This window comes from Dipodomys ordii, unplaced genomic scaffold, assembly GCF_000151885.1.
Source record: "Dipodomys ordii isolate 6190 unplaced genomic scaffold, Dord_2.0 Scaffold23, whole genome shotgun sequence".
Taxonomy (NCBI): Eukaryota; Metazoa; Chordata; class Mammalia; order Rodentia; family Heteromyidae; genus Dipodomys; species Dipodomys ordii.
Genome location: NW_012267239.1, coordinates 7,717,825 through 7,743,787, shown reverse-complemented (window position 1 = coordinate 7,743,787; position 25,963 = coordinate 7,717,825). Strand labels below are relative to the sequence as shown.

The window sequence follows — 25,963 nt, the reverse complement described above, 5'->3', positions numbered from 1 at the left end:
GTCCCCGGACCTCGGCCTCCGGGGCCGCGGGAACTCCGCTGCCTCCGCGGGGACCGAGGCGGACCCGGTCCTCCACCGGCTGCGCCCCATGCTCAGCTCCGCCTTCGGCCAGGTAAGGGCCGCACCCTCGGCCCCGCGCTCCGGGGAGGAAGAGGCGCTCGTCCGGGGCCCGCGGCCGGAGCTCCCGCTCCACTGTCCCTGGGGGTCCCCGGTCCGGTCTGGTGGTCTTACCCCCGCTCAGCTCGCTCCGTGCAGCCCCGTCCCGTCCCGTCCTGTCCCATCCCGTCCTCCCTGGCCGGGGCCCTGATTCAGCACCCCGTGCGCTGTCCACGCTCCCGGCTTCTGCCGGGCCGGGCACGGCGCCCCAGCCTTCCGTCCACCTCCACACACCGACCTGGACATTCAGGGGTCACGGGGTGGGGGGACCGGGATGTAAGAGCAAGTGGCGCCGAATTCCACTTCTCCAGTGGCATCTGGGTAGCGCCACCAGGGAGCAACCCAAGAGAGTTAGCGGCCTGGAGGTCAGGAGAGGGAGAGTTGGGGTCCCCCAGACTTAATTGGAAATGGGGGACTTGATGTCCTCAGAGACCTGGAAAAAGTTAGGAGATTCTGAAATAGGAGGAAAAGACATCTCGGTAGGCCTGGAGGGCTGACCTGAAGCGCTACTCAAATGGGAACTTTGGAGTGTTTTTGAGGAGGACTGTGGTCAGACGGTTGTGAGGTACTAGGGAGTAGAGTTAACACCCAGAGAACCCCAGTCTGAGTTGTTTGTGCGTTCTCGGGTCAGAAAAGCCATTAAGAGGTCACCAGTGGCTCCCTGTGTTTCCCTCAGGCCTTTCTCTCAAGGGCACCAGGAAGCTATTTCAAAGCAGCTGGGTGGACACAACCCTGCTGGACAGTTTGGAACTCAAGCTCTCCAGGAGACAGACAGACAAACTCCTGAGCAAAGCCAAGGTTTCCTCTAGTTGTGAGCCTCTGATCGAGTCTGTGGCTGGGCACTGAGGCAGTTCTGCCGCAGCAGAGCAGGGGGAGTAATGCGGAGGTCTGATGGGAGTGTTTGTGTGGTTTGTGGGGGCTGCAGGGCAGGGGATGGGGGTTTGAGTATTTCTGTGCTAGGATCTAATGTCAAGCCCCTGGCTTGTTATGCTGTATCAGCATTCCAAGGTGGCCGTGTGTCTGTGTGTGTGTGTATGTGTGTGTTGCTTCAGATCTGCACATTTCTTCTCAATACACTACCTTGCTGGTGGAGGTCAGACATAAAGGCAGCCGCTCGCGGATCGGGGTTGCACGGGGCTGCTGGGGTGGTATAATAGGACAGTGGCTTGTGGCTTTGTTCCTGCAGGGAGCCCTCGTTAGCGGAAAGAGCTGGAAACAGCTTTCTCTCTCTTTCTCAGCAGTAGAAATTCTGAACAGAGCCGAGAGGGTTAGTGTGGCGGCATGCCGAGGGAGTTCACTGCAGTGTCTTGTGTGTTGGTGAGAGGTGTAGAGTATGAGGGCAGAAATGAGCCAGCTGCGTTGTTGAATGAACCACAGCAATTCACTTATCAAATATTCCTTGACCACTTACTTTGTTCAGGCAGCTGCTGCCCAAGAGACAAGGGTAAATAAGATAACCAGCAACCTGGCTATTTGGGAATTTAACCATCTAACAGTTTGAAAGGCCATAGAACTACACTACTTAGTGGACTGAGGACCTAACTCTGCTCCTAAGGATAAAAAAAAGAAATCCTCACTTCTCAGTCTTGTGGAATTTGCCTGTCTGGGCCCTTTCTGAGCTCAGAGTATTGTAGTTCACATGCCTTTGTCCCTTCTAACATGGCAGTCATTAGATGAACAATATTCTCTGGCCCCATGTTCTGAAATGTCACAAGGTCACCTGAGTCAGGAGGAGCTGGAAGGTCCCATCAAATATTTACCAGCTCCCTCTGGAAGCTTTTTTGCCTCTTGGTGCTGCTGGTTTTTGCTTTAAAGCTCAGTACCTTCAGTTTGAGCTCCCTGCTGACACCACTTACAGCATCCAGCTTGAACAACACACAACAACCACCACCACAACAAATCCTCAGCCAGGCAGGGACTTTAGTGTCCCAGCTCCCAGTCTCCTAAGATAGGGAGGAATGAGTCTTCACCTCCCTTCTCTAGTCTGTTTTGAGAATTTTGTCCTTAAGGACAGAATAGGGAACCAAGAGAATGGAAATGGGATTCTGAATACAGAAACTTTCAGATAGGATATGCTTAGGGCAAATTAAATTTAGAGAAGTATATTTTTCCATGTCTTAAGTTTCAGCATTGGTTTTGGTTTGGTTTGATTTTTGTGCCAGTACTGGGGCTTGAATTCAGGACCTGGGTGCTATCCTTTAGCTTTTTTTGTTCAAAGCTTGGGCATTCTACATCTTGAGAGCTGCACTTAAGGCTTTTTGATGGTTAACTGGAGATACGATTGTCATGGACTTTCCTGCCTGGGCTGGCTTCAAACCTTGATCCTTCTGTCTTAGCCTCCCAAGTCCTGGGATCATAGACATAATGCCTGGCTATTTTCTTTTGTTTTTATTTTTGTTTTTGCCAGTCCTAGGGCTTGAACTCACTGTCCATGAGCTTCTTTTTGCTCAAGGCTAGCACACTACCACTTACGCCACAGTGCCACTTCTGGCTTTTTCTGTGTTATGTGGTAATGAGGAATCCAACCCATGCTAGCTTCATGCATGCTAGACAAGCAATCTGTCATTAAGCCGTATTCCCAGGCCTTGCTACTTTTGTTTTGTTTGGTTTTATTTTGATCATAGGTAAATTGCTTAATCTCACTAAGCTCTTTGTTTTCTTGAAAGATAGGAATAATCTTAGTTTCCCTTAGGGAGAATTTAGGAGGTTAAATGAGATATGGTGAAGTGACTACAGCTTGGTCCCAGTGAATGAAGCAGAACACATTAGTGTTAATTATTATCATTGTTGTTGCTATTGACCTAAACCACCTAGGGTGTCTTCTTTCTGCTTGTTAGAGCTCCAGGGAAAGCCAGGTACAGAGTGGTCCTGGAGGTACCAAGATAAGACTTTCACAGTCGAGGAAACAGGAATTGAGATTCTTCCATTGACGTCATGGAACATTTCTGCTGCCCCAGGAGACAGAGTAGATGAGGGGCTGAGGCATTGGATGGTGGTTTGGAAGATGGTTCTAATCCCAGCTTGAGATAGAAAATGGCATGATCATTTTCATGTTCCCTCACTGGTCTCTTTCTTCATCGAGAAATAAGATCGACAAGTGCCTTGCAGAGTATCACCAAGTTACACAAGATAAAAAAACAATATGCCAACAACCTGGATACTAGTTAAAGAGCAGCCTTTATATGTTATTTCTTTGTGTGTGGTACTGGAGCTTGAACTTGGGGCTTCATGCTTGCTGGGCTGTATGCATTCCTGGTGAGCCACATCCAGCCCTATGTTTTTGTTTTTAAGATGAAGTCTTACTACCAGTCAAACAAACACCTGAGCAGCAATCTGCCTGTTTCTAGGCTTCCCATTTTCACTGGGATTTCAGGTGTACACCTCCGAGCCCAGCTTCCTCCCTGCAATCTCTTAGACTTTTCTGCCCTGTGCTGAGTGGACATCACAATCTCAGCCTCCCATATAACATGGGATGATAGACGTGTGCCATCCTCAGCCTCCCGAGTAAGCTAGACTGGAGTGAGCCACGAGTGCTTGGCTAAGGCCAACCTTTATGGTTTTCTGAATAAGGGTCTGTGTAAGGTATTTCAAAATATATAATCATACTGCCTTATGTAATCACACTGCCTCTGAGCTGGCTGAGGAGGAAGGCTTTGAAGAAGCTGATTATCAGCTGACTGTCCCTAGTTCTCTTTCTGTCCCCAGCTAAGGACTTGCCACCCAGCTGCCTGAACAGATAATGTCCTGTCAGAAATTAACTCAGAGCAAGCGTGTCCGCGGGCTCTGGGTCTTGGAAGATTTGTGCTCTTACTCTAAGCTTCTAAAAACCCTTGTAGAGGAGGCAAATCAAATAAAAACGAGTGGCTCTGGCCCATCCTTTGCCCTTTCCAGCTAAAGAGCCATCTCTTCTGACTTGGCTAGGCCATTCCAGTTTCCACGCTGTTCTGCATGTAAAAGAGGCACTGGCTGCTCATGCTAGTAAACTGAGCTACTCAGGAGGCTGAGAGTTGAGGATTGTGGTTCAAAGGCAACTCGGGCAGACAAATCTGAGAAATTCTTATCTCTAGTTAGCTACCAAAGAAACTGGAAGTAGAGGTGTGGCTCAGATGGTAGAGTGCCAGCCTTGAGCCATAAAAACTCACGGACAGTGCCCAGGTCTGGAATTCAAGCCCCAGGACTGGCGCACGCGCACACTTGGGTGCACGTGTGCACACAAACACACACACACACACACATACACACGAGAGAGAGAGAGAGACAGACAGACAGACAGACAAGGGGAGGGCAGATCATAGTATTTACAAGTGAATAAAAAATAGTTTTGCTACTCTGGAATAGTTTTTTTTTGTTTTAGTTTCCTTGGATTAGATGGGGAGCCAGGCCATGATGGCTGTTTCCTAATAGATTCAGCTTCAGGCCTGTGTTTTTGCTTTCCAGTACAGGGACTGTCCTTTAGCATTTTTTCACTCAAGGTTCATGTTCCATCACTTGAGCCACAGCTCTGCTTCTAGCTTTTTGGTAGTTAATTGGAGATAAATGTCTCACAGACTTTCTGCTGGCTTTGAACCTTCTTAATCTTCAGATCTCAGCCTCCTGTGTAGCTAGGACTATACCTGCTCCAGGTCTGTGCTCTGGAGGTGAGAACTGTATGTGTTCCTTTAAAAACAAAATATTTGTGTTTACATGGTGCTGGAGAATCGAACCCAGGGCCTCATGCATGCTAGGCAAGCCCTCTACCATGAGGCCATACTCCCAGCCCTGTGTGTTTCTTTCTTTCTTTTTTTTTTTTTTTTGGTTGGTCGTGGGGCTTGAACTCTGGGCCTGGGCGCTGTCCCTCAGCTCTTCAGCTCAAGGAGAGCGCTCTACCACTTGAGCTACAGCGCCACTTCCGGCTTTTTTCTTTTTGCTTATGTGGTGCTGAGGAATCAAACCCAGGGCCTCAGGCATGCTCTACCACTGAGCCATCTTCCCAGCCCCTCCATGAACATAGTTTTGATTTCTTGTATTTACTCTGATAATCATGAATGAGCTAACTTTTCCAGAAAGAAGCTGTTGACAGAAGGCTTTCCCAGAGATATTTAGGAGGAGTTCAGACAGATACACAAGAGTGGCACAGAAGGGATTTAGAATACCCATCAGCCCACAGCTGCTCATCAGCTCTGAGAGATCCTGCTAAGGTACTTTATCTCCTGTGATTTATATTGGATGTACATTTATTTTTAGTCTCACCAAATAAACGACTGTTCTGAGGGCTGAACATTTAAGACAGTGACTGACCCCAAACCAGGGAGGGTGAACACTTTACACCCCACATATCCCAGGTTATGTTTGTAACAATGAGAGTTTAGGATTGCTCTCCCACTGTTTCTCTACCCGCCCCCCCCTCCCAAAACCTACCTCAGTATTTATGATTAAGAACCTGAGAGTGCTAGGCACCAACCAGTGGCTCATGTCTTCAATGCTAGTTTCTCAGGAGGCTGAGAGCTGAGAATCTTAGTTCGGAGCTAGCTCCAGGCAGACAAATTGGAAAGACTCTTACTTCCAATTAATCAGCAGAAAGCTAGAACTGGAGATGTCACTTGTGGTAGAGTGCCGGCTGTGAGTGAAAGGAAAAAAGCCCTGAGTTCAATCCCCAGTACACGAAAGGAAGGAGGGAGGGAGGGAGGAAGAAAGAGAGGAAGGGAAGAAGAAAGGGAAGGAGGGAGGGAATGAAAAAAATGGTGTGTGGCTTTGATAGTCCCTTACAGAAGGTGAACTGGGGGACAATTTGCCATACTTTGCTTATTCAGTTTTGGCTCTGTATAGCTGCTCTCTTTGCCCATCCTGTCCTTTTCTTCCTCAGTGTGTGTGTGTGTGTGTGTGTGTGTGTGTGTGTGTCTGCGTGTCTGCGTGTCTGCGTGTCTGCATGTCTGTGTCTGCCTGCCTGTCTGTCTGCCTGCCTGTCTTGTCTGTCTGTCCTTCCATTCATCTTGTGCCTGGGAAATTTTCCCCTAATGCATATTTGTGCCAATACAGGGGATTGAACTCAGGGCCTGGGCACTGACCCTTAGCTTTTTCACTCAAGGCTGGTGTTTTCCCACTTACTTGAGCCATAACTCCACTTCCTACCCGTTGCTGGTTAATTGGAGCTAAGAGTCTCCCAGACTTTCCTGCCCAAGCTGCCTTCAGTGATCCTCAGATCTTAGCCTCTTGAATAGCTAGGATTATAGGTCTGAGCCACCAGCACCAGGCTTTTTATTCTTACATCTTCTTTTTTTGAGGGGGAGGGGTCTGGTCGTGGGGCCTGAACTCTGGGCCTGGGCGCTGACCCTCAGCTCTTCAGCTCAAGGCTAACGCTCTACCACTTGAGCCACAGCGCCACTTCCAGCTTTTTTCTTTTTGCTTATGTGGTGCTGAGGAATCGAAGCCAGGGCCTCATGCATGCAAGGCAAGCGCTCTACCACTGAGCCACCTTCCCAGCCCCTCTTTTCTTTTTTTGTACTGGAGTTTGAGCTCAGTGCCTCAGCCTTCCTAGGCAGGCACTCACTTGAGCCATTCCTCTGCCCCTTTTAACTTTAGCTCATCTCTGGATTTTGGCTTGGGGTTGCCAGTGATTCCTCTACCCACACTCATGAATGGATTACAGGAGTGCCTGTGACACCGTATCTGGCCAGCAGGGAGCATCTTAATCCTGAAGTTTGTAATATCTCCAGAGCCAAGCACAGTACCAGGCATGTAAACACTGGGCAAATGATACTTCTTCCATTGGAATAATTGCTGATCAAGTCCTTATTATGTGGCACTCATTTCCTCTGTACACTTAATTAGCCAGATAGGGGAAGCCCCATTTCCAGGGGAGGAAAAATGAAGCTGGGGAACAGGAGGTGATTGAGTCCTAGCCAGGACTCAACCTCAGACCCCTTATACTTCCTATTCGTTGAAAGTCTATTTATTGAACCTGATTTGTGCCCAGGCCAGGAAGTGCTTCCTTCATGCCCTGTTCCCACAAGAAACATTTTTGAAGAAGGCATTTATGTTGGCTGCTTGCTCCTTCCTGCCCTTTGTGAATACACACACACACACCCCAAGCACTGGTAGCTCACGCCTGTAAGCCTCGCTACTCAGGAGATTGAAGCCATCCCAGGCAGGAAAATCTGTGAGACTTTTTTTTTTTTTTGTCATGGAGCTTGAATTTAGGGCCTGGGTACTATCCCTGAGCTATCTTCTGCTCAAGGCTAGTGTACTACCACTTTGAGCCACAGCTCCAATTTTGGTTTTCTGGTGGTTAATTGGAGATAACAGTTTCACGGGTTGGGAGCCGGTGGTTCATGCCTGTAATCCTAGCTACTCAGGAAGCTGAGATCTGAAGATCACAGTTCCCCGGGCAGGAAAGTCCGTGAGACTCTAATCTCCAATAAACCACTAAAAAACCAGATGTGCCACTGTGGCTCAAGCGGTAGAGCACTTGCCTTGAGCTGAAGAGCACAGGAACAGTGCCCTGGCCCTCAGAGTTCAAGCCCCAGGACCGACAAAAAAAAAAGTTTCACTGACTTTCTTGCCTTGGTCTGGCTTTGAACCATGATTCTCAGATCTCAGCCTCTTGAGTAGCTAGAATTACAAGCCTGAACCACTACCTGACTTATCTGTAAAAGCCTGAAAGGAAGCTGTAGATCAAGTGTTAGAGTGCTAGCCTTGAGCAAAAAAGCTCAGTGATAATACCTGGGCCCCGAGTTCAAGCCTCAGGATTGGAAACACACACGGGGGGAAAAAAATCAGTTCTCTGGTCAACAGCAGCCTGATGCCACTGAGAGCCAGCCAAAGACCTCCCAAGGAGCCAACCTGTGCCACCCCTGGGCAGTGTTCTTGGCATCTTCCCTGATGGGGTTTCTGACTTCCCAGACTGGACAGACATCTCAGGGAAAGGAGCCAGTCTGGATTGAAGCTCCGGGCTCTGTGGTGGGTAAGCTTCCTAGGTCAGGGGCCTGAGGGTTGTTCTGCCTCTGTGTCTATCTCTGGTGCCCCCTGCTGGAGAAAACTGGGTGCAGGGGAGACAGGTTTGCTTCCTCCCCGTACCCTTAATCTGGCTCCAGTTATAGGTCTCAAATGGGACATCTGAGGGCTTGAGATGAATTCACACCAGAGCCAGAATCTGGAGGGACGAAGAAGAACCAGTCAGCTATAAAGTTGCAGCTGCGGGACCACGAAGACTGTTTGTAAAGAGCGGCCCACTGCCCTGCACTCCATGGAAGCCAATGAACTGTCCTTACAATTCAGTAGAGGATGCAGAGAAGGTTTGGGAACCTTGCCCACGCCCTCTGTGCCAACACCAGCGCCAGTGCCATTTCTACCCTGCCCCTCCCTCCGTGTCTTCCCTTGGGCCAGAGAGCTCGTACCCAGCAGAGGAGGCAGAAGGAGGGAGCTGATCTCTGCTGACAACTCAGCTGTACCACCTGCCCTGGAGCCTCATCCCCTTCCAGTGATGAGGCAAGTGTAAAAAATGGAGCGTAATGGAGACGTCATAGGATCTCTCCGGCCCCCAACTGGAGCTGCCTGCTTTTCATCCAGCTGCGATTGCCCAGGGGCTGTGAGGGCTGGCGTTTGTCCGGCTCACTGCTCTTAAAGAAGAGGCATACGTCTCCCTGGGGACTTGCGTGTGTGTGTGTGTGTATGTGTGTGTGTGTGTGTGTGTGTATGGTGTTTGTACATGTATGGAACTGCGAGCTGTGAGGCACCCTGGCTTTGGGGGGCCCCCAAACTAGCCAGCTTCCTCTTCTAGATCGGCTGGCCTAATTCCCAGCTACAGATGCCACCCTGGGTCCCCCTCCCCGAAGCAATCTCCCTACAGATTTGGCAGTGGTGAGAGGAGGGGCTGAGGGAAGGGGAGAAAGATGGAGAGAGAGAACGAACTCAGCTCTAATCTGATGTAGATGATCCGGCAGCTTTCCAGCTCAGCTGCCCTCTGCCATCAGCTCTCCAGGCGATTGTGGGTTTTTTTTTCCCCCTCCAGGCCCTGAATTCTCCTTTCTGCCTTTGTCTCCTTAAGAAAGTACCCAGAAAGTTAAACCCAGACACACACACACACACACACACACACACACACCACAAAAAAAAAAGAAAGAAAAAAAGATCCAGACAGCAAGAAGAGGCAGACGAGTAAGAGAGCACGCGCGCTCAAGAAAGGGCTCAGCTCAGTCCTGCAGGAAGAGCGACACAGGCTGGAGGGAGGCTGGGGCTGGCAGTGACCCCCACTGAGTCTCCTAGCCCTACAAGGAGCCTCCTTCATGGACCCGGAGATCCCAAGAGGGGCTGCTTCAGCATAGAATGGGAAACTGTGTCAAGTCGCCACTGAGAAATCTTTCAAGGAAGGTATGTTTCTGGAGTTTTCACTCCCTGAGGCTGGTGGGGGGTGGTCCCTGAAGTGGGACTGGGAATGGATGTCCATCACAAGCCTGCTGAGCTTTATGGGGTTTCTGTCCCTAGCCGCTTCCCCATTCCCACCTCTTGAGACCCTCTTGTCACAGTTTCTTATGTCCCTAGCTTGGAGCCAAAGTTAGGACTAAGAACTGTTTGGTAGGCGGGGGTGGCAGGGTCAGGGGAGGCCATGTTTGGGAATTTGTACAAGGGAGTTCTAAAAGAAACCACAGAGCTTTGGAGCTATGGGTTATCCATGATATTCTTAGGATTTTTGGTGCACAGCCCCTGTTGAACAGATCGGAACACAGTTCCCAGGGTAGGCCCGGGGGCTCATTCATGTCCTCAGAGGGTCCTTTGAGCGCCTCTCTGATGCTTTCTAAGCCTTCACGTTATGGGTTTAGAAATGCCTTCCACTGCAGTAGGCAGGACACAGGACCTCCCTCTTCATACGCCCGATAATCCTTGAATCAGCTCAGAGAATCTCAAGACGGACCAGCCTGGTATAGGACCCATGTTCCCATGTTTCATCCTTTGAGAAATCAGGGTGCCCAACAGAAATGTTGAGAGCTGGGGTATATGTAAGTTACTCACCAATTGTTTAAATGCTAGGATGATGCTCTTCGCAAGAATTCCTTTTGGGAGAGCTGTCTTTCATGCAGGTCTAAGTTGCATCTGCAGGGTTTTGCTTCACATGGGGCTCCATCTGTATTTCTAGCCCTCCGATAGTCAGGCCATAGAAGAGATTCAGATACCATTTAAAGGAATATATTTAAAGGCATCCTAGGCATGGTTTTCTCCAGTTCTTTCAGTTTCTCGATAAGGAGCTCGATGATTTCTCAGAGGAAGGTCATGTGACACAACGAAGCTCTTAGGTTAGCAAATGATGCCTTTTATCACAGCCCACCCTACCTCCTCCGTGAGTTTCACAGCCCCTTGATTTAGGACATTTCTGGCTTTCATGCCTTTCATCTCCCTCATTCGGCTAAGCTGCTCACATCAAATTCCATTTAATCTTTGCTGTTCTTGGATCCCTCTGAGGACTGATGGTTTCTTGTGTGTCTCCCCGGTCTCCTATAATCTGTCATCATCTTAGGAGAGACTTCTGCCTCCAAGGTGGCATCCAGGCTGATTCAGAGAGGCAGGAACTGATCCGGAAGTAGTCTAGAGGACCTCGGGCGCACACCATTGCAAGGAATCTAGTCAAAGCTGGAGGAAGTGCACTTAATAACAAGAATCACCCTTCTGTCTCCTCCCCAGCTTCCCTCACACTTCAGTGCTTAACAGTCAAACCACTCAGGTCTCCTCTTTCCAGCCAAATGACCTTGAACAAATTACTTAACCACTGTGCCTCAGTTCCCTTGCCTTTTGATCTTTTTTTTTTTTCTGTGTGTGTTGCTGGGGTTAAGTGTCCAGTAAATTCTCTGCCATCTTAACATCTTAACCTGCTTGGCATATATGGTACTCAAATGGTATTATTGCCATTGTAGTCATAACTTTTCCACTCTGGGCTTTAAAGAGAAGGAATGGAAGAAAACAGGAGAATGGGGGAGATGATGATGATGAAGATGATGATGATGTATGCTGGGCTCAAACCCAGGGCCACAACACACATTTTTATTTTTTTGTCGGTTGTGAGCCTGAACTCTGGGCTTGGGTGCTGTCCCTGAGCTCTTCAGCTCAAGGCTAGTGCTCTACCACTTAAGCCACAGTGCCACTTTCAGCTTTTTTCTGCTTATGTGGTGCTGAAGAGTCGAACCCAGGGCCCTCATGCTTGAGGGGCAAGTACTCTACCACTGAGCCAACTTCCCAGCCCCCTCACATATACTAAGTACAGACTCTGCCATACCTCCAGCTCGAGATGCTCTGAGACCATGGAGTAAGGCTAATGATCATACAACTCACCTCATTGTCTGTCATGTTTCTTACGGTAGTTGTAAGCATTGCTTTTTCCTGACTGTTTACAACCTGCTACCCTTACTCACCCTTTTCCACTAAGTATTTCTTGGCTAGTTTGCTGAGAAGATTGCTGAACACAAAGATAAGCATCTTTCTGATTCCAAGCAGAGCTGGGATTTAGACCCTGTACCATGGGAAGTTAGAGCTGGTGTTTTATTTCTCTCCAGAAGTCTCCCCCACCCTTTTTCCTGAAGTCAGAAATGTTATTCATAGATTCCTGAATCTGACCTTTAAGGCTTAGTCCTAGATCCCACTCAGTGTGACAAATCTCCCCTCCCATCTATAAAGCACCCATCTTCCAGCCTTTCCTTGACCACCCTCAGGGACAAGACTCTCCACCTGTGTGCTTTTGGCTAATTTGTGTTGGTAGAAAAGTCCTAAGGTCAGGAGATATGCCGATTCCTCCTGTAGCCAGGACAAGTTCTTTGGTGCTTAGATACAGTGTCTGCCTGTGGTTTGGCTTTCTGAATGGTAGCTAGGGAACTGGTAATGGTGATAGGTGAGCCGCTCCAGGCACTGAGCTAGGCAAGGACCAGGCTGTCAGGTGCCATCACAGGCTGGAGAAGAACAGCAGCTTCCCGGGGCAACTTGGTGCCAGGCAATGTTAAACTCAAGAAGTGCAGTGGAAATTCCCCAGTCACACCACTGGTTGGTTCTTCGGGGGAGCGAATTCCTCTTCATCCTTCTCATTTGTTTCCTGATTGGTAGATGTTCCCCTACTTCCTCTGGAGCCAGAAGCGAATGCCTTCTGGTACCCAGAATCTCTTCAGTTGCATCACCACCACCATCACTCTCATCACTATGGCAACTGCATTGATTTGGCTCTTCCCATGTGCCGGGTACTATGCAGAACACTTTATATATGTAGTAGCTCATTGATTTCTCACAAGAATCCTGTATTAGAGAAAAGATTGTTCTTACCACAAAGAGAAGGAAAGTGGAGGCCGGGGAAGGGACCTGCCCAAAGTCACACAGCAAGCAAGTAGCAGAGCCAGAACTTGGCCCTGAGACTGCCCAACGCCAGCATATTAAGCCGCCTCTCAGAGCTGTGCCACCTGCTGCCTCCTCTTTCCTGCCTGGCACTCATTCTGAGCCAAGTACATGAGATTCAGCCAGAAATGAAAAGTCTGGTTTTCTACAGCATCTTGTGAGAATGTATCCCTCACTCCCAAGCTCTTTCTTTGGATCCCCTCCAAGGTGAAAGGACTTTCTTCATCTATGCCACCACCAGCCTGGATCCTCAAGTAGGAGTGAGTACTGCAGAGGCCCTCGGTCTTACCTCCCTGGGGCATCAAGTCCAAATGGATCCTTGGTCTGTCTGACATCCACGGAGTTCCAAAACTTCCTTCTTGCACTCACTGAGCTTGAGCCTTGGTCTGAGTTCCTTCAGCTTGGGTCTGAGTTACTGTGTTTCCTTTAGAAACCAAGACTCGCTCTTCCGTCTCTGGGCCTACAAGAATCTTAGGATGTTGAAAAGGATTAGAAAGGAGTCCTTATCTATAGCCCTTAGCTAAAGAGTATGTGGGGAAGCCTGTGAGAATAGGGTAGGAATGGCTCTGCTTGCTCAGACTGGCAGGACTGGCTGAACCTGGTCTAGGTATGGGCCATCAGTCAGCTGGGTCAATTGTCTGGAAATGGGGTATGATAGTATGAGATGGCAGGGCATACAGACGGCCCTCAGGGGTTCAGCCTCTTCTTGGGAAGGCTCTGCCTCCTCCCACCCCTGCCATGCTGAAAGGAGCCCTCCCTACCCAGTGCAGGACATAGTGCCAACCTCAGCTCTGGAGAGGCTCTGGGCTTGCTGGGGGTGCCGGGGCCAACAGCATGTTATGTCTAGATGCTGCTGTGTCCTAGGGGAGTCTGTGTGCAATGCTGACTTTTTATAGCTACATGGGAACCTGCAGGGAGGAGGATGGGGGAGCCAGGGCCTGGGAGCACAGCTATATTCGGTAAGCAGACAGGGCCTCTGCCTCAACCTCTAGGTCCTGCAGTCTAGCCTGGGCAAGGAGCCAGGGAAGGCAGGAGGGAGGAAAAGGAGAACTGCTGGAAAGCTTGCCACTTTTTTTTTTTCTTTGTCAGTCCTGGGCCTTGAACTGTGGGCCTGGGCGCTGTCCCTCAGCTCTTCAGCTCAAGGCGAGCGCTCTACCACTTGAGCTACAGCTCCACTGCCACTTCTGGTTTTCTGGTAGTCTATTGGAGATAAGAGTTTCACGGACTTTCCTGCCCAGGCTGGCTTTGAATCGAGATCCACAGATCTCAGCCTCCTGAGTAGCTAGGATTACAGGTGTGAGCCACCGGCGCCTGGCTAGCTTGCCACTCTTGAGGTTACCAGAAAGAGTAGAATGGGGCTGGGAATGTGGCTTCATGGTAGAGTATTTGCCTAGCATGCATGAAGCCCTGGATTTGATTCCTTAGTACCACATAAAGAGAAAAAGAAAAGAGTGGAGCTGTGGCTCAAGTGGTAGAGTGCTAACCTTGAGCAAAAGAAGTTCAGGGACAATACATAGGCTCTGAGTTTAAGGCCCAGGACTGGCAAAAAAAAAAAAAAAAGTAGAATGGGAGCACAGACATGCCTTGGTGGGCCCAGCTGGTGCTTTACATCAAGAAATCTGGTGGGCTGGAATGAATAGTCCTGCCCATTTGGAGGTGGCACACATCTATTTTGTCCCTCTCCTCACCCCTGACACCCTACCTGTCTTACTTGTGTCAGCCATGGTACCGCTGTTCCCATCCTCCAGTCTATCAGATGCTGCAGAGCCTGATTGCTCCCCTAGCCTTCCAACGAGCATCCAGCTGGGATCCGGTCAGGGAGACACAACATAGGCCCCTGGGGTTGAGCTGGGACATTGGAAATGTTTTTGGGAAAGGACATCAACCCATGACACTCTGAGGGAACACTTCTCATTGGTGAGGACAGACGCCTCTCCCTTGTTCAGCTTTTCTGTGTGAGCTGCATGCACTTGGGCATGTGATTCTGTATATATGTATATCAGTGTGTATGTGTGTGTGTGTGTGTGTGTGTGAGAATGTGCATGCATGACCAAGTACCCCACCACAAGTATCATACCCAGCTCTCCCTGGAACAACTGTTGGCATCAAGGATCGGAGTCTCCATCTGTTGGACCAATTTGGTGCCTGCCGCTGCGCATCATGGGACTCCTTGAACTCTACCACCTGACTCTTGAGGAGAAGTCCCTACTAGACCAGGAGCCAGGCTGAAGCCAGGCCAGGACCAGAAGGGCTTAGATGGGCAGAGAGGTGACACCTGCCTCTCTTTTGTATTTGCTTGGTACTGGTTGAAGATGCGCCAGGAAGAGAAGAGCAACTATGTGGTGGTGCAGACCAGCGAGGAGGAACTGGAGGCTGGTGGCGAGCTCCATGGACCACTCCTGATGCTGGCTCAGAACTGCGCTGTCATGCACAACCTGCTGGGGCCTGCCTGCATCTTCCTGCGCAAGGGCTTCGAGAACAGGCAGCCTGTACGTAAGTTAAGCCCAGTGGAGCCTGCTGAGCTTGGCTTCACAGGGCGTGAGGAGGTACTGGGAAGAAGATGGGTTCTGTACACAGTACCTCCTGTCCCCCAGTGGAGACACCTCTAATGCTTCTGAGCCCCCTCCCACTCAGGAACTGATTCTCCAAAGTTTCCCACGTCTTGCTACAGAGTGAGCCCACATGTACTCGCCAAAAATAATATAGCAGATAAATTCTTTGGAGCACTGTGCCAATGAGTATATTGGTGCATTGCTCGTTATGAGCCTCAGCAACTCCTAGAGGTGGCTATTTTTTATCACCCCCTTTTACAGATGAGGAAACCAAGTCCCAGAGGAAGCACGGTTGAGGTTGTAGGTAACACTCACAAGAGGGTAGAGATAAGGCCGGGCGCTGGTGGCTCACGCCTGTAATCCTAGCTACTCAGGAGGCTGAGATCTGAGGATTGAGGTTCAAAGCCAGCCCGGGCAGGAGAGACCGTGAGACTCCTATCTCCAATAAACCACCAGAAAACCGGAAGTGGCGCTGTAGCTCAAGTGGTAGAGCACTCGCCTTGAGCTGAAGAGCTGAGGGACAGCACCCAAGTTCAAGCCCCACGACCGACAAAAAAAAAAAAAAGAGGGTAGAGATAATGCTGGGTGCCCGTGGCTTACACCTGTAATCCTAGCCACTTAGAAGGCTGAGATCTGAGGATCGAGGTTCAAAGCCAGCCCAAGCAGGAAAGTCCATGAATTTTTTTTTTGGGGGGGGGGCAGTCTGGGGCCTGAACTCTGAGCCTGGGCACTGTCCCTCAGCCATTCAGCTCAAGGCTAGCGCTCTACCACTTGAGCCACAGTGCCACTTCCGGCTTTTTCTGCTTATGTGGTGCTGATGAATTGAACCCAGGCTCTCATGCATGCAAGGCAAGCGCTCTACCACTAAGCCACCTTCCCAGCCCCGCTGTGTAACTCTTATCTCCAATAAACCACTCAGAAAACTGGAAGTGGAGCTATGGTTCAAGTGGTAGAATGCTCGCCTTGAGCTGAAGAGCTAAAGGACAGCACGCAGGCCGAGTTCAAGCCCCACAACCGACCAAAAAAAAAAAAACCCCAAAAACCAGAGGAGAGAGATAGGATTCAAACTCATGTAGTTTTGTGTGCTCCTAACAACTCTATGTGGCATGGTCTACTAGAACATCCCACCCCCACCCCCAGAACTGGCTTTTGAACTGGCTTTGTACTCACTCAATTTGCTTATTTATGGCAAGTGGTAGGTCTTTACCACTTGGACTATGGTTCCAGTCCAGTGTTTTGATAGTTAATTGGAGATAGGAGTTATATGGACTTTCTTGCTCTGACTGGCTTTGAACCATGCTCTTCAGATCTCAGCCTCCTGAGAAGCTAGGATTATAGGCATGAACCACTGGTACCTGGCTTCAGGAAACTTCTTTTTTACCTTTTTTTTTTGCCAGTTCTGGGACTTGAACTCCATCTGGTCTTTATTGAGCATCCTTGCTCAAGGTTAGTACTCTACCACTTAAGCCACAGCTCTACTTTTGGCTTTTTTGGGCATTCGAGTCTCACATGATTTCCTGCCCAGCCTGACTTTGAATCTTGATCCTCAGACCTCTGCTTCTTGAGTAGCTAGGGTGACAGGCATGAACCACCAGCACCCAGCTTCCAGGAAGGGTGTTTTTTGGTTGCGTTTTGTTTTGTTTTTGTCAGTCCTGGGGCTTGAACTCAGAGCCTGAACTCTGTCCCTGAGCTTTTTTTGCTCAAGACTAGCACTCTACCACTTGAGCCACAGAGCCACTTTGAGCTTTTTCTATGTCAGTGGTACTGAGGAATCGAACCCAGGGCTTCATGCATACTAGGGAAGCTCTCTACCAGTAAGCCACGGTCCCAGCCCCAGAAAAGTTTTTATAATGATTAAATTGTTCTTAAAATCCATGTTGTCTAAATAGTAGCCACTAGGCACATGTGACTATTGCCCACATCCTAAATGTGGCTAGTTCAACTAGTGAGCTGAATTATCCATTCGATTTCATTCTAATGCAAGAAATATTTTATTTATTTATTTTTTGCTGGTTGTGGGGCCTGAACTCTGGGCCTGGGCGCTGTCCCTCAGCTCTTCAGCTCAAGGCTAGTGCTGTACCACTTGAGCCACAGCGCCACTTCTGGCTTTTTCTGCTTATGTGGAACTGAGGAATCAAACCCAGGGCCTCATGCATGCAAGGCAAGTGCTCTACCACTGAGCAACCTTCCCAGCCCATATTTTATTTTTTGTGTGCATCAAACCCAGGGCCTTCGGCATTCTAAGGACAAACTATTACTGGATTATACCCCCTAGTCTTCCAACATAATTTTAAAAAAGCCACGTGGGGCCAGTGGCTACTGTATTGGACCGCTTCCTTCAGGTGACTGAGTAGTCGCAGGAAGAGGGTGATGGTGTCATTTTACAGATACAAACATTTGTAGGTTGCATTTATTGACTTGCACATGCTCAGTACAAGTCTTGTCTTATATGTTTACAAAGGCCCTTTAAAAAAGGTACTGGTTTTAACCTATACTATAGATAAGGAGACCAGGGCTCTGAGGAGAGAAATGACCTGCCCAAGATGCCACAGTTAGGAAGTCTTTGGGACTGTCTACTTCTAAGGCCCAAGGTCTTGTCCTTTCCTTTGAGGGAAAATGACTGTGTAGCTACTTCCTCCCACCTGACCCCCCAAGTTGTTGCACACCACTTCCCTGCCATACCAGTGTGTGTCCTGAGCTCTAGTCCAGATCACATTACCCAGACCCCTCTTTGTATGGAGCAAAGGACACAACAATGTGTGAACCAAAGATACCCAGGTTCTGGACACAAGCATACTGTGAACAGGTGCCTGGCTTTGCTGTTCCAAGAGTTCTGGGAATACAAGAGGATTAAAAGAGGAAGGTAGGCACTGATGGCTCATGCCTGTAATCCTAGCTACTCAGGAGGTTGAGATCTGAGGATCATGATTCAAAGCCAGGCCAAGAAGAAAAATCCATAAGACTCTTATTTCTAATTAACTCACCAAATGGCCAGAAGTGGAGCTGTGGCTCAAGTAGTAGAACACTATAGCAGTGAGTGGAAAAAAAAAAAAAGGCTCAGAGACAATACCTAGGTTCTGAGTTAAAGCCCTAGGACCAGCATGCATGTGCGTGCACACACACACACACACACACATACACACACAAGGGGAGCTGGGTGCCAGTGGCTAAAGCCTGTTATCCTAGCTACTCATGAAGCTGAGATCTGAGGATTGTGGTTTGAAGCCAACTTGGGCCGGAAAATCCCTATGAGACTCTTATCTCCAATTAACTACTCAAAAACTGGAAGTGGGGCTGGGAAGGTGGCTCAGTGGTAGAGCGCTTGCCTTCATGAGGCCCTGGGTTCTATTCCTCAGCACCACATAAGCAGAAAAAGCTAGAAGTGATGCTGTGGCTCAAGTGGTAGAGTACTAGCCTTGAGCTGAAGAGCTGAGGGACTGCACCTAGGCCCAGAGTTCAGGTCCTATGACCAGAAAAAAAAAACAACACGGAAGTGGCACTGTGGCTTAAGCGGTAGAGCACTAGCCTTGAGCACAAGAGGCTCAGGGACCCACAACCAACAGCAACAAAAGAAAGAGCCAAGGGGGATTGTTAGGCCCTGAATTCACCCCCAGTACCAACACCAAAAATAACTAAATAAGTTATTAATTTTTTAAAAAGTCTTGGAACATGTGAGCCTGTCTGGGGACAGGAGGACAGGAGTGGCATACCTTAGTGCCACTGCTTGAGCAACCTTTGAAACGAAGGCCTCCTGTCGTAGCCAGAAAAGAATCCCTGAAGGCTGGTCTTCCTCCCCTCAGCTGTAAATACAGCCTGGGACCTGGGGAGCTTGCAGCCTGCTTGCTCACATCCCCTTTCAACATCAGCACCCCTTCCCTTCCTACTCCATTCTTGGACTTCCCAGTGCTGGTGCTCCTCTTCTGGGGCCAGTGTAGAGTGGGTGGACAGTTAGTCTGCACTCACTCACCCTGGCCACATTGGCTGGAACAGCTTGTGTGCACAACAGAGCCACTTTGCAAGCTCATTGGGCTGTGCCTGCAGCGATGTGTTCAAACATCCGGGTGCCCACACCTGCCTTGTCTTCTCTCTGCCCCAAGGCAGAGAGCTAGAACACTGTGAGGCAGTTTGGAAACTTAATCATGTCCATCTGGTCACCCATATTCATTCCGTGCCAGTCTGGCTTCCTCTTGGGCAGCCCTGGGGCCATGGTAATCTCTATCTGGAGCCTGCCCCGTCCTTCCTCTGGGCCTGCTCTTTGGAGATTTCACCACCATCTGTTTTGACACCTGGACTCAGGGTTTCCTTGGGCCCTACTGAAAGCTGATGTGCTTTGGACCCTGGCAGCTGCCAGAGGCACTAGTGGCCTCCAGGGTCCTATGCCATGTCCTGTGACAGGGCAAGGTGTGAAGATGGGGCCAAGTTGGGGAAGGTGGGGTGCTGCCCAGGAAGCAGGGTGCACCCCCCCACTTCTCCCTCTGGGGCTGCCTATGTGGTCCCTGCCTCCCCTCCCCCTGCAAGCCCGTCTCCTCCCATTATCTTGCAGGCTTCTGCGGCCTGGCTCCTCCTGCATTCTCTTCTCTCTGTGGTGACCTCTTCCAGTCCTGTTTGCTTTACAGATTTTGCTTCTGGACCAGCTCTGCCTGACCCGACCCATTCTTGTGTCTGAAATAAGGGTGTGGCTTGGGGAGTGGCTGGGTCCTTGGGATTCAAAACAAGCAGAGGAGTGTCTCTGTGGCCTAAGGAGCCACACCATCTCCCTTCAAGGACACAATCCAGACAAACCTCCGCTCCATTCCCATCCCCTTCCATCCAGTGTCCCCGTTGACAGAATTTTGTGACTTCCAGTTCCCCCACTGCTGTGGCTAATAGGACATGTTCTTTTGTTTCAGGACAGATCACTTCGGCCAGAGGAGATCGAAGGTAAAATTTGGCCCTTGGGAAAGGGAGGTGTGGGAGGGAAACTGTGAGAAGAGAGGCAGAGACACTTGGGGCTCTACAGGGAGCAGGGTCCCTGCACTGGTACCAGCCATCAAAGGAGTGAGCCTGAGGTGAATGAGGGGCCCTGGAGTCCTGGGATCTCCTGGGACCATCTCTCCAAACTGGCTGGCCCTGGGCTGCCTTTGCTCCCAGATGCTCTGCTGGTCCTGCTTCCAATTACATCTGCTTGTATTTGCTTCCCCAGAGCTCCGAGAGGCCTTCCGAGAATTTGACAAGGACAAAGATGGTTATATCAACTGCCGGGACCTGGGGAACTGCATGCGTACTATGGGCTACATGCCCACTGAGATGGAACTCATCGAGCTGTCTCAGCAGATCAACATGAACCGTGAGTCCCTCTGCAGACACCTCCTTCCTTCCTTGTTAGACAGGCCTGGGGGACAATGTTGCTTGCTCTCCCCCCCAAAAAAAAAAATACTTCTAGCTCTGTGCTCTCAATTTCCTCACCTGTGAAAGGGGAATGGCGCACAAGAGTTAATTAAGAGATAGTTTTTTTTTTTTTTTAACAGTCCCACAGCCAGCTGGCTCACAGTAAGAAATGATCTGAAGGAGCTGGGCACTGGTGGTTCATGCCTGTAATCCTAGCTACTCAGGAGGCTAAGATCTGAGGATCACAGTTCATCACCAGCCTGGGCAGGAAAATCTGTGAGGCTCTTTATCTCCAATTAACCACCAGAAAACTGGAAGTGGAGCTATGGCTCAAAGTGAAGAGCACTAGCCTTTAGCAAAAGAACTCAGGACAGTACCCAGGCCCTGATTTCAAAGAAAGAAAAAAAATGATCAAAAGGATGTTCTATGGGTTTTGTTGTTTTGTTTCATTGTTTTTTTTCCTTTGCATGTATGTGTGTGCCAGGGTTTAAATTCAGGGTCTTACGCACTTGGCTTGCTTGCTTGGCTGACATTATCACTTCAGCCACGCTTCCAGCCTGGCTTTTTGCTGGTTATTTTGGCAGTGGAGTCTTATGAACTTTGCTGCCTGGGCTGGCTTCGATCCTTCTGAATCTCAACCTCTTGAATATCTAGAATTACAGGCATGAGCCATCATTGTCTAGCTTTTTTTTTTCTTGGCAGTACTGTTGTTTTCTATTTTAGTCTATATTTTCTTGAGACAGGGATCTATATACAGGTATTAGTTTTGTGGGGAGACAAAAGAGAGCATTGGAATGGAGTAGGAAGTGAGAGAAGGAAGGAAAAGAGCAGACCTAGGGCGAACTCCCCAACCAGCTACCTGTGAGTGTGCTGGGAGCTCTGGGAGGTGATATGGGACCCTTTTACCCACCTATTCTGTCAGCAGGGGGTTATTCCCTGCTACTGGCTGAGCAGTCCCCGGATGAGAACCGTTATAAGTAGGAAGGTGGGTGCTAACCCTCTGGCTCTCCCACCAACTGAGAGCCACTTGGAAGTTGGGTTGGTGTTTTCACAGCAAGGGTAAAGCTTGGGACATGGCCTGTGACAGCCAGGCACCCAATGCTTCAATATCTCTCTTCTGCCCTTCTCTGAGTGCATCTGGGTCTCTCCATCTGAACTTGTTTTATTTTTTAAAATTTATTTTGGAGCGTGAACTCAGGGCCTGGGTATTGTCCCTTAGTTTACCTTTTTTTTTTTTGCTTTGTTTTTTGCTTATGACTGGCATTCTACTACTTGAGCCACACCACCACTTCTGGCTTTTTGATGGTTAATCAGAGTTAAGAGTCTTATAAGCCAGGTGCTGGTGGCTCACACCTGTAATCCTAGCTACTCAGGAGGCTGGAATCTGAGGATTGCAGTTCAAAGCCAGCCCAGGCAGGAAAGTCCGTGAGACGCTTATCTCCAGTTAACCACCAGAAAACCAGAAGTGATGCTGAGGCTCAAGTGATAGAGTGCTCACCTTGAGCTGAAGAGCTGAGGGACAGCGCCCAGGCCCAGAGTTTAAGCCTCACCCGACCCTCCCCCCCCCAAAAAAAAATACCTTTGACCTAGATAAAGGAGATAAAGAAGGGATTGGCAGCCCTCAACTAACAAATGCCTAGCTGGAAGTGGAGATCGGATGGGTTGTGAGTGACCTTGCCCTTCTTCTTGCTTCAGTGGGAGGCCATGTAGACTTCGATGACTTTGTGGAGCTTATGGGACCTAAACTCCTGGCAGAGACAGCAGATATGATTGGCGTAAAGGAACTGCGGGATGCCTTTCGAGAGGTGAGTAATAGGTAAGCACAGGTAGATGGAGCAGGCTGTTAGGGTTCCAGTCTCCAGATAGCTGCTTGAAAAGAAGCCCCAGCCCCGGGTCCCAGACCAGGGAGAGAATTTTAACCCAGAGGGGACCTGAGGGAAGGGAGACTTTTGAAGTAAAGCTCAGCCTTGGATCTACTGCTGACAGTCTCCATGAGATAGCTACCTTGCTCTCCTTCCTGCTCGCTCTAGTTTGACACCAATGGTGATGGGGAGATCAGCACCAGTGAATTGCGAGAGGCTATGAGGAAGCTTCTGGGTCATCAAGTGGGACACCGAGACATAGAAGAAATTATCCGAGATGTAGATCTCAACGGGGATGGACGAGTGGACTTTGAAGGTAGGTGGAGTTTGAAAGTGAGAGAGTGGCAAGCCAGCAGTGGCCATCTATGGAGCCCTCCAATGGTGTATCCACCACATGATTAATTCAACCCAATTTTGTATCCCTTGCCTTCCTTCCTCTTACCCCTCTACTGAATTCCTTGCCAATCTGTCCATCCTTCTATGCACCCATCCACTCATTCATCCAGCCATCCAGCCATCATCCTTCCATCCATCCACCTTTCTACTACTCTGATTTTTTTTTTGCCAGTCCTGGGGCTTGAACTCAGGTCCTGAGCACTGTCCCTGAGCTTCTTTTGTTCAAGGTGTGCCTGGTGGCTCACACCTGTAATCCCAGCTACTCAAGAGACTGAGATTTGGGGCTGGGAAGGTGGCTCAGTGGTAGAGCGCTTGCCTTGCATGCATGAGGCCCTGGGTTCGATTCCTCAGCACCGCATAAGCAAAAAAGAAAAAAGCCAGAAGTGGCACTGTGGCTCAAGTGGTAGAGCACTAGCCTTGAGCTGAAAAGCTGAGGGACAGCGCCTAGGCCCAGAGTTCAGGCCCCATGACCGGACCCCCCAAAAAAAGAGGCTGAGATTTGAGTATCACAGTTTGAAACCTGCCTGGGCAGAGAAGTCCATAAGACTCTTATCTCCAATTAGCTAGTTAAAACCAAAAGTGGAACTGTGGATCAAGTGGTAGAGCACTAGTCTTGAACAAAAAGTTTAGGAACACACACAGGTCCTGAGTTCAAGTTTTAAGTACTGGTACCAAAAAAAAGTCGTACATCGAGACAACATAATATTATTCAGTACTAAAAAAAGGAATGAGCTTGGCTGGGCGTCGGTGCCTATAATCCTAGCTACTTAGGAGGCTGAGAGCTGAGGATCTCAGTTCACAGCCAGCTTAGGCAGCAAAGTCCATGAGACTCTTATCTCTAATTAACTGTTCAAAAAGCTGGAAATGGAGTTGTAGCTCAAAGTAGTAGAGCACTAGCCTTGAACACAAAAGCTTAGGGATGGTGCCCAAGCCCAGACAGAGTTCAAGCCCCAGGACTGGCAAAATAAAAAGGAATGAGCTATCGAGCCATGAAAAGACATGGAGGGACTATAAATGCATCTCACTGAGAAGCCAAGCTGAAAGGCTATACAGTATAAGGTTCCAATTATATGACATTCTGGAAAAGACAAAAATGATAGACAAGCCAAGCACCAGTGGCTCACTCCTGTAATCCTAGCTACTCAGGAGGCTGAGATCCAAGGATGGTGTTCGAAGCCAGCCTACGCAGGAAAGTTCATGAGACTCTTATCTCCAATTAACTATCAGAAAACTAGAAGTGGTGCTGTGGCTCAAGTGGTAGAGTACTCACCTTGAGCTAAAGAGCTGAGGGACAGTGCCCAGGCCCAGAGTTCAAGCCAGAAACAACAACAAAAAAAGATAACAAAAAAATCAGAGTTTGCCAAGACACAGGAGATTTGGGCAATGACACTACTCTAATAGAGCTATATCATCATATAGATGTTTGTCCAAATTCATAGAATGCAGCACCAAAAGTGAACTCTTAAACTGGGTGTGTGGGTACCTGCCTAGAATTGCAGCTACTTGAGACTGAGGAAAGAGGATTGTAAATTCAGAGGCAGCCTGCACAACTTATAAAAGGATCTCAGTAGTAGAGTGCTTGCCTAGTATGCACAGACCTGTGTTCATCAAATCAAATGTGCCACTCTGTGTGGGATCTTTCTGGTGGGGAACCTGTGCATGTGTAAGTGTGGGTGCAGAAAATCTCATATTTTTCAGTCAGTTTTGCTGTGAAACAAAAATTGTTCTTAAAAAGGGACACTGGGAGCTGGTGGTTCACTCCTGTAATCCTAGCTACTCAGGAGGCTGAGATCTGAGGATCATGGTTCAAAGGTAGCCCGTGCAGGAAAATCAGTGAGAGTATTTGTTGTTGTTGTTGGTCGTGGGGCTTAAACTCTACCTGAGCGCTGCTGCCCCTGAGCTCTTCAGCTCAAGGTGAACACTCTACCACTTAAGCCAAAATGCCACTTCTGGTTTTCTGGTGGTTAATTGGAGATGAGTCTTTCAGACTTTACTGTCCAGGCTGGCTTTGAACCACAATTCTCAGATATCAGCCTCCTGAGTAGCTAGGATAACAGGCATAAGCCACTGGTGCCCGGCTTGTGAGACGCTCATCTCCAATTAACCACCAGAAAACTGGAAGTGGCGCTATGGCTGAAAGTGGTAGAGCACTAGGCTTGAGTAAAAAGAGCTCACGGACAGTTCCCAGGCCCTGAGTTCAAGCCCCACAACTGTCAAAAATAAATAAATAAAGTCTTGATGGTCTGAGAGCTGGGCCTCTCAGAAGGCTGAGATCTGAGGAACTGGGTTCAAAGTCATTCTGAGTAGACAAATCTAAGAGATTCCAGTTCACCAGTGAGAATCTGGAAGTGGAGGTGTGGCTCAAGTGTAGAAAAGCCAAGAAGAGTATGAGGTTCTGAGTTCAAGTCCTAGAACCACTCCCCACCCCCCCCAAAAAAAAAGAAAAAGAAAAAAAATAAGCGTTTTGGGAAAGGAGACCTGTTATAGGAAAACTGAGAGGAGACAGAAGATGGGAGGGAGGGAGAGCAGCATGCAAACCATCTTGCGAGTTGAAAATGAGGTGTGAGTAAGCTGGAACAGATGGGGGTGTAGTACAGAAGGGGCGAGTGGGAAATGTCAGGACACTGGACAGCGCCCGTGGGAGCCTTGGGATGTTTGAGTAGAGGTCAGATTGCAGATTAGAAAGAAGCCCTGGCCGCTGGATGGAAGAAGGGTTGGAGGGGCAGAATGGACCTGAGGGACTGGACCCCATTCAGTTGGGAGTTAATGGCGGTAGGGAAGGCGGCTTCACCCTGACTGCTGCCACCTCCTGTCCACCCCTGTCCCCTCCCAGAGTTTGTCCGGATGATGTCCCGCTGAGGCCTTGAGGGCCCCTCCAGGACTGCCAAGCCCCCACAGGTGGGGCGAAGAGGAGCAGGAACTCGCCTCGCCCCGCTGTAGCCGCCGAGAGCCCAGGATGTACTGGCGGAAGGGGCCTGCCTGCACCCCGGGGAGGTACCCGCCCCGGACCCCCACCCCTCCGCACTGTGAAAGACTCACAACTCCTGCAACTGGAAAGGGGGCGCCCGCCGCCGAGGAGGCCACCGTGCCAAGCCGGCAGAGGTCACGCCAGGCGCCAAGTGCCATGTGCCCAGCCCACTGCTGGCTGGGTGGGCGGGGGAGCCTGCCAGCAGACCCCACACAGCATGTCTGCCCCAGGGGCAGAGCCTCTCGCTGCCCTCCTTAGCTCTATGCCTGTCCCAGCTCGCCTCAGCCCTGTGATCTCAGAACCAATAAACATGTTTCCAAGAG

The 25,963-nt window shown here is 49.5% G+C and overlaps 1 protein-coding gene across 2 annotated transcripts; it reads left to right on the top strand.

The window, feature by feature from the left end:
• The first annotated feature begins 6 nt into the window (after positions 1–6).
• Cabp1 (calcium binding protein 1) lies at positions 7–25,963 on the top strand. Of its 2 annotated transcripts, XM_013014342.1 has the most exons (7): positions 9,327–9,501; positions 14,808–14,984; positions 19,937–19,967; positions 20,230–20,373; positions 22,110–22,219; positions 22,445–22,592; positions 25,506–25,963. In XM_013014342.1, exons 1-7 carry the CDS (start codon positions 9,457–9,459, stop codon positions 25,529–25,531), a joined length of 681 nt encoding a protein of 226 aa, XP_012869796.1. In that variant the 5' UTR covers positions 9,327–9,456; the 3' UTR covers positions 25,532–25,963. The 2 variants fall into 2 exon arrangements, with proteins under 2 accessions (XP_012869797.1, XP_012869796.1); XM_013014343.1 differs by lacking the exons at positions 9,327–9,501; positions 14,808–14,984 and adding an exon at positions 7–112.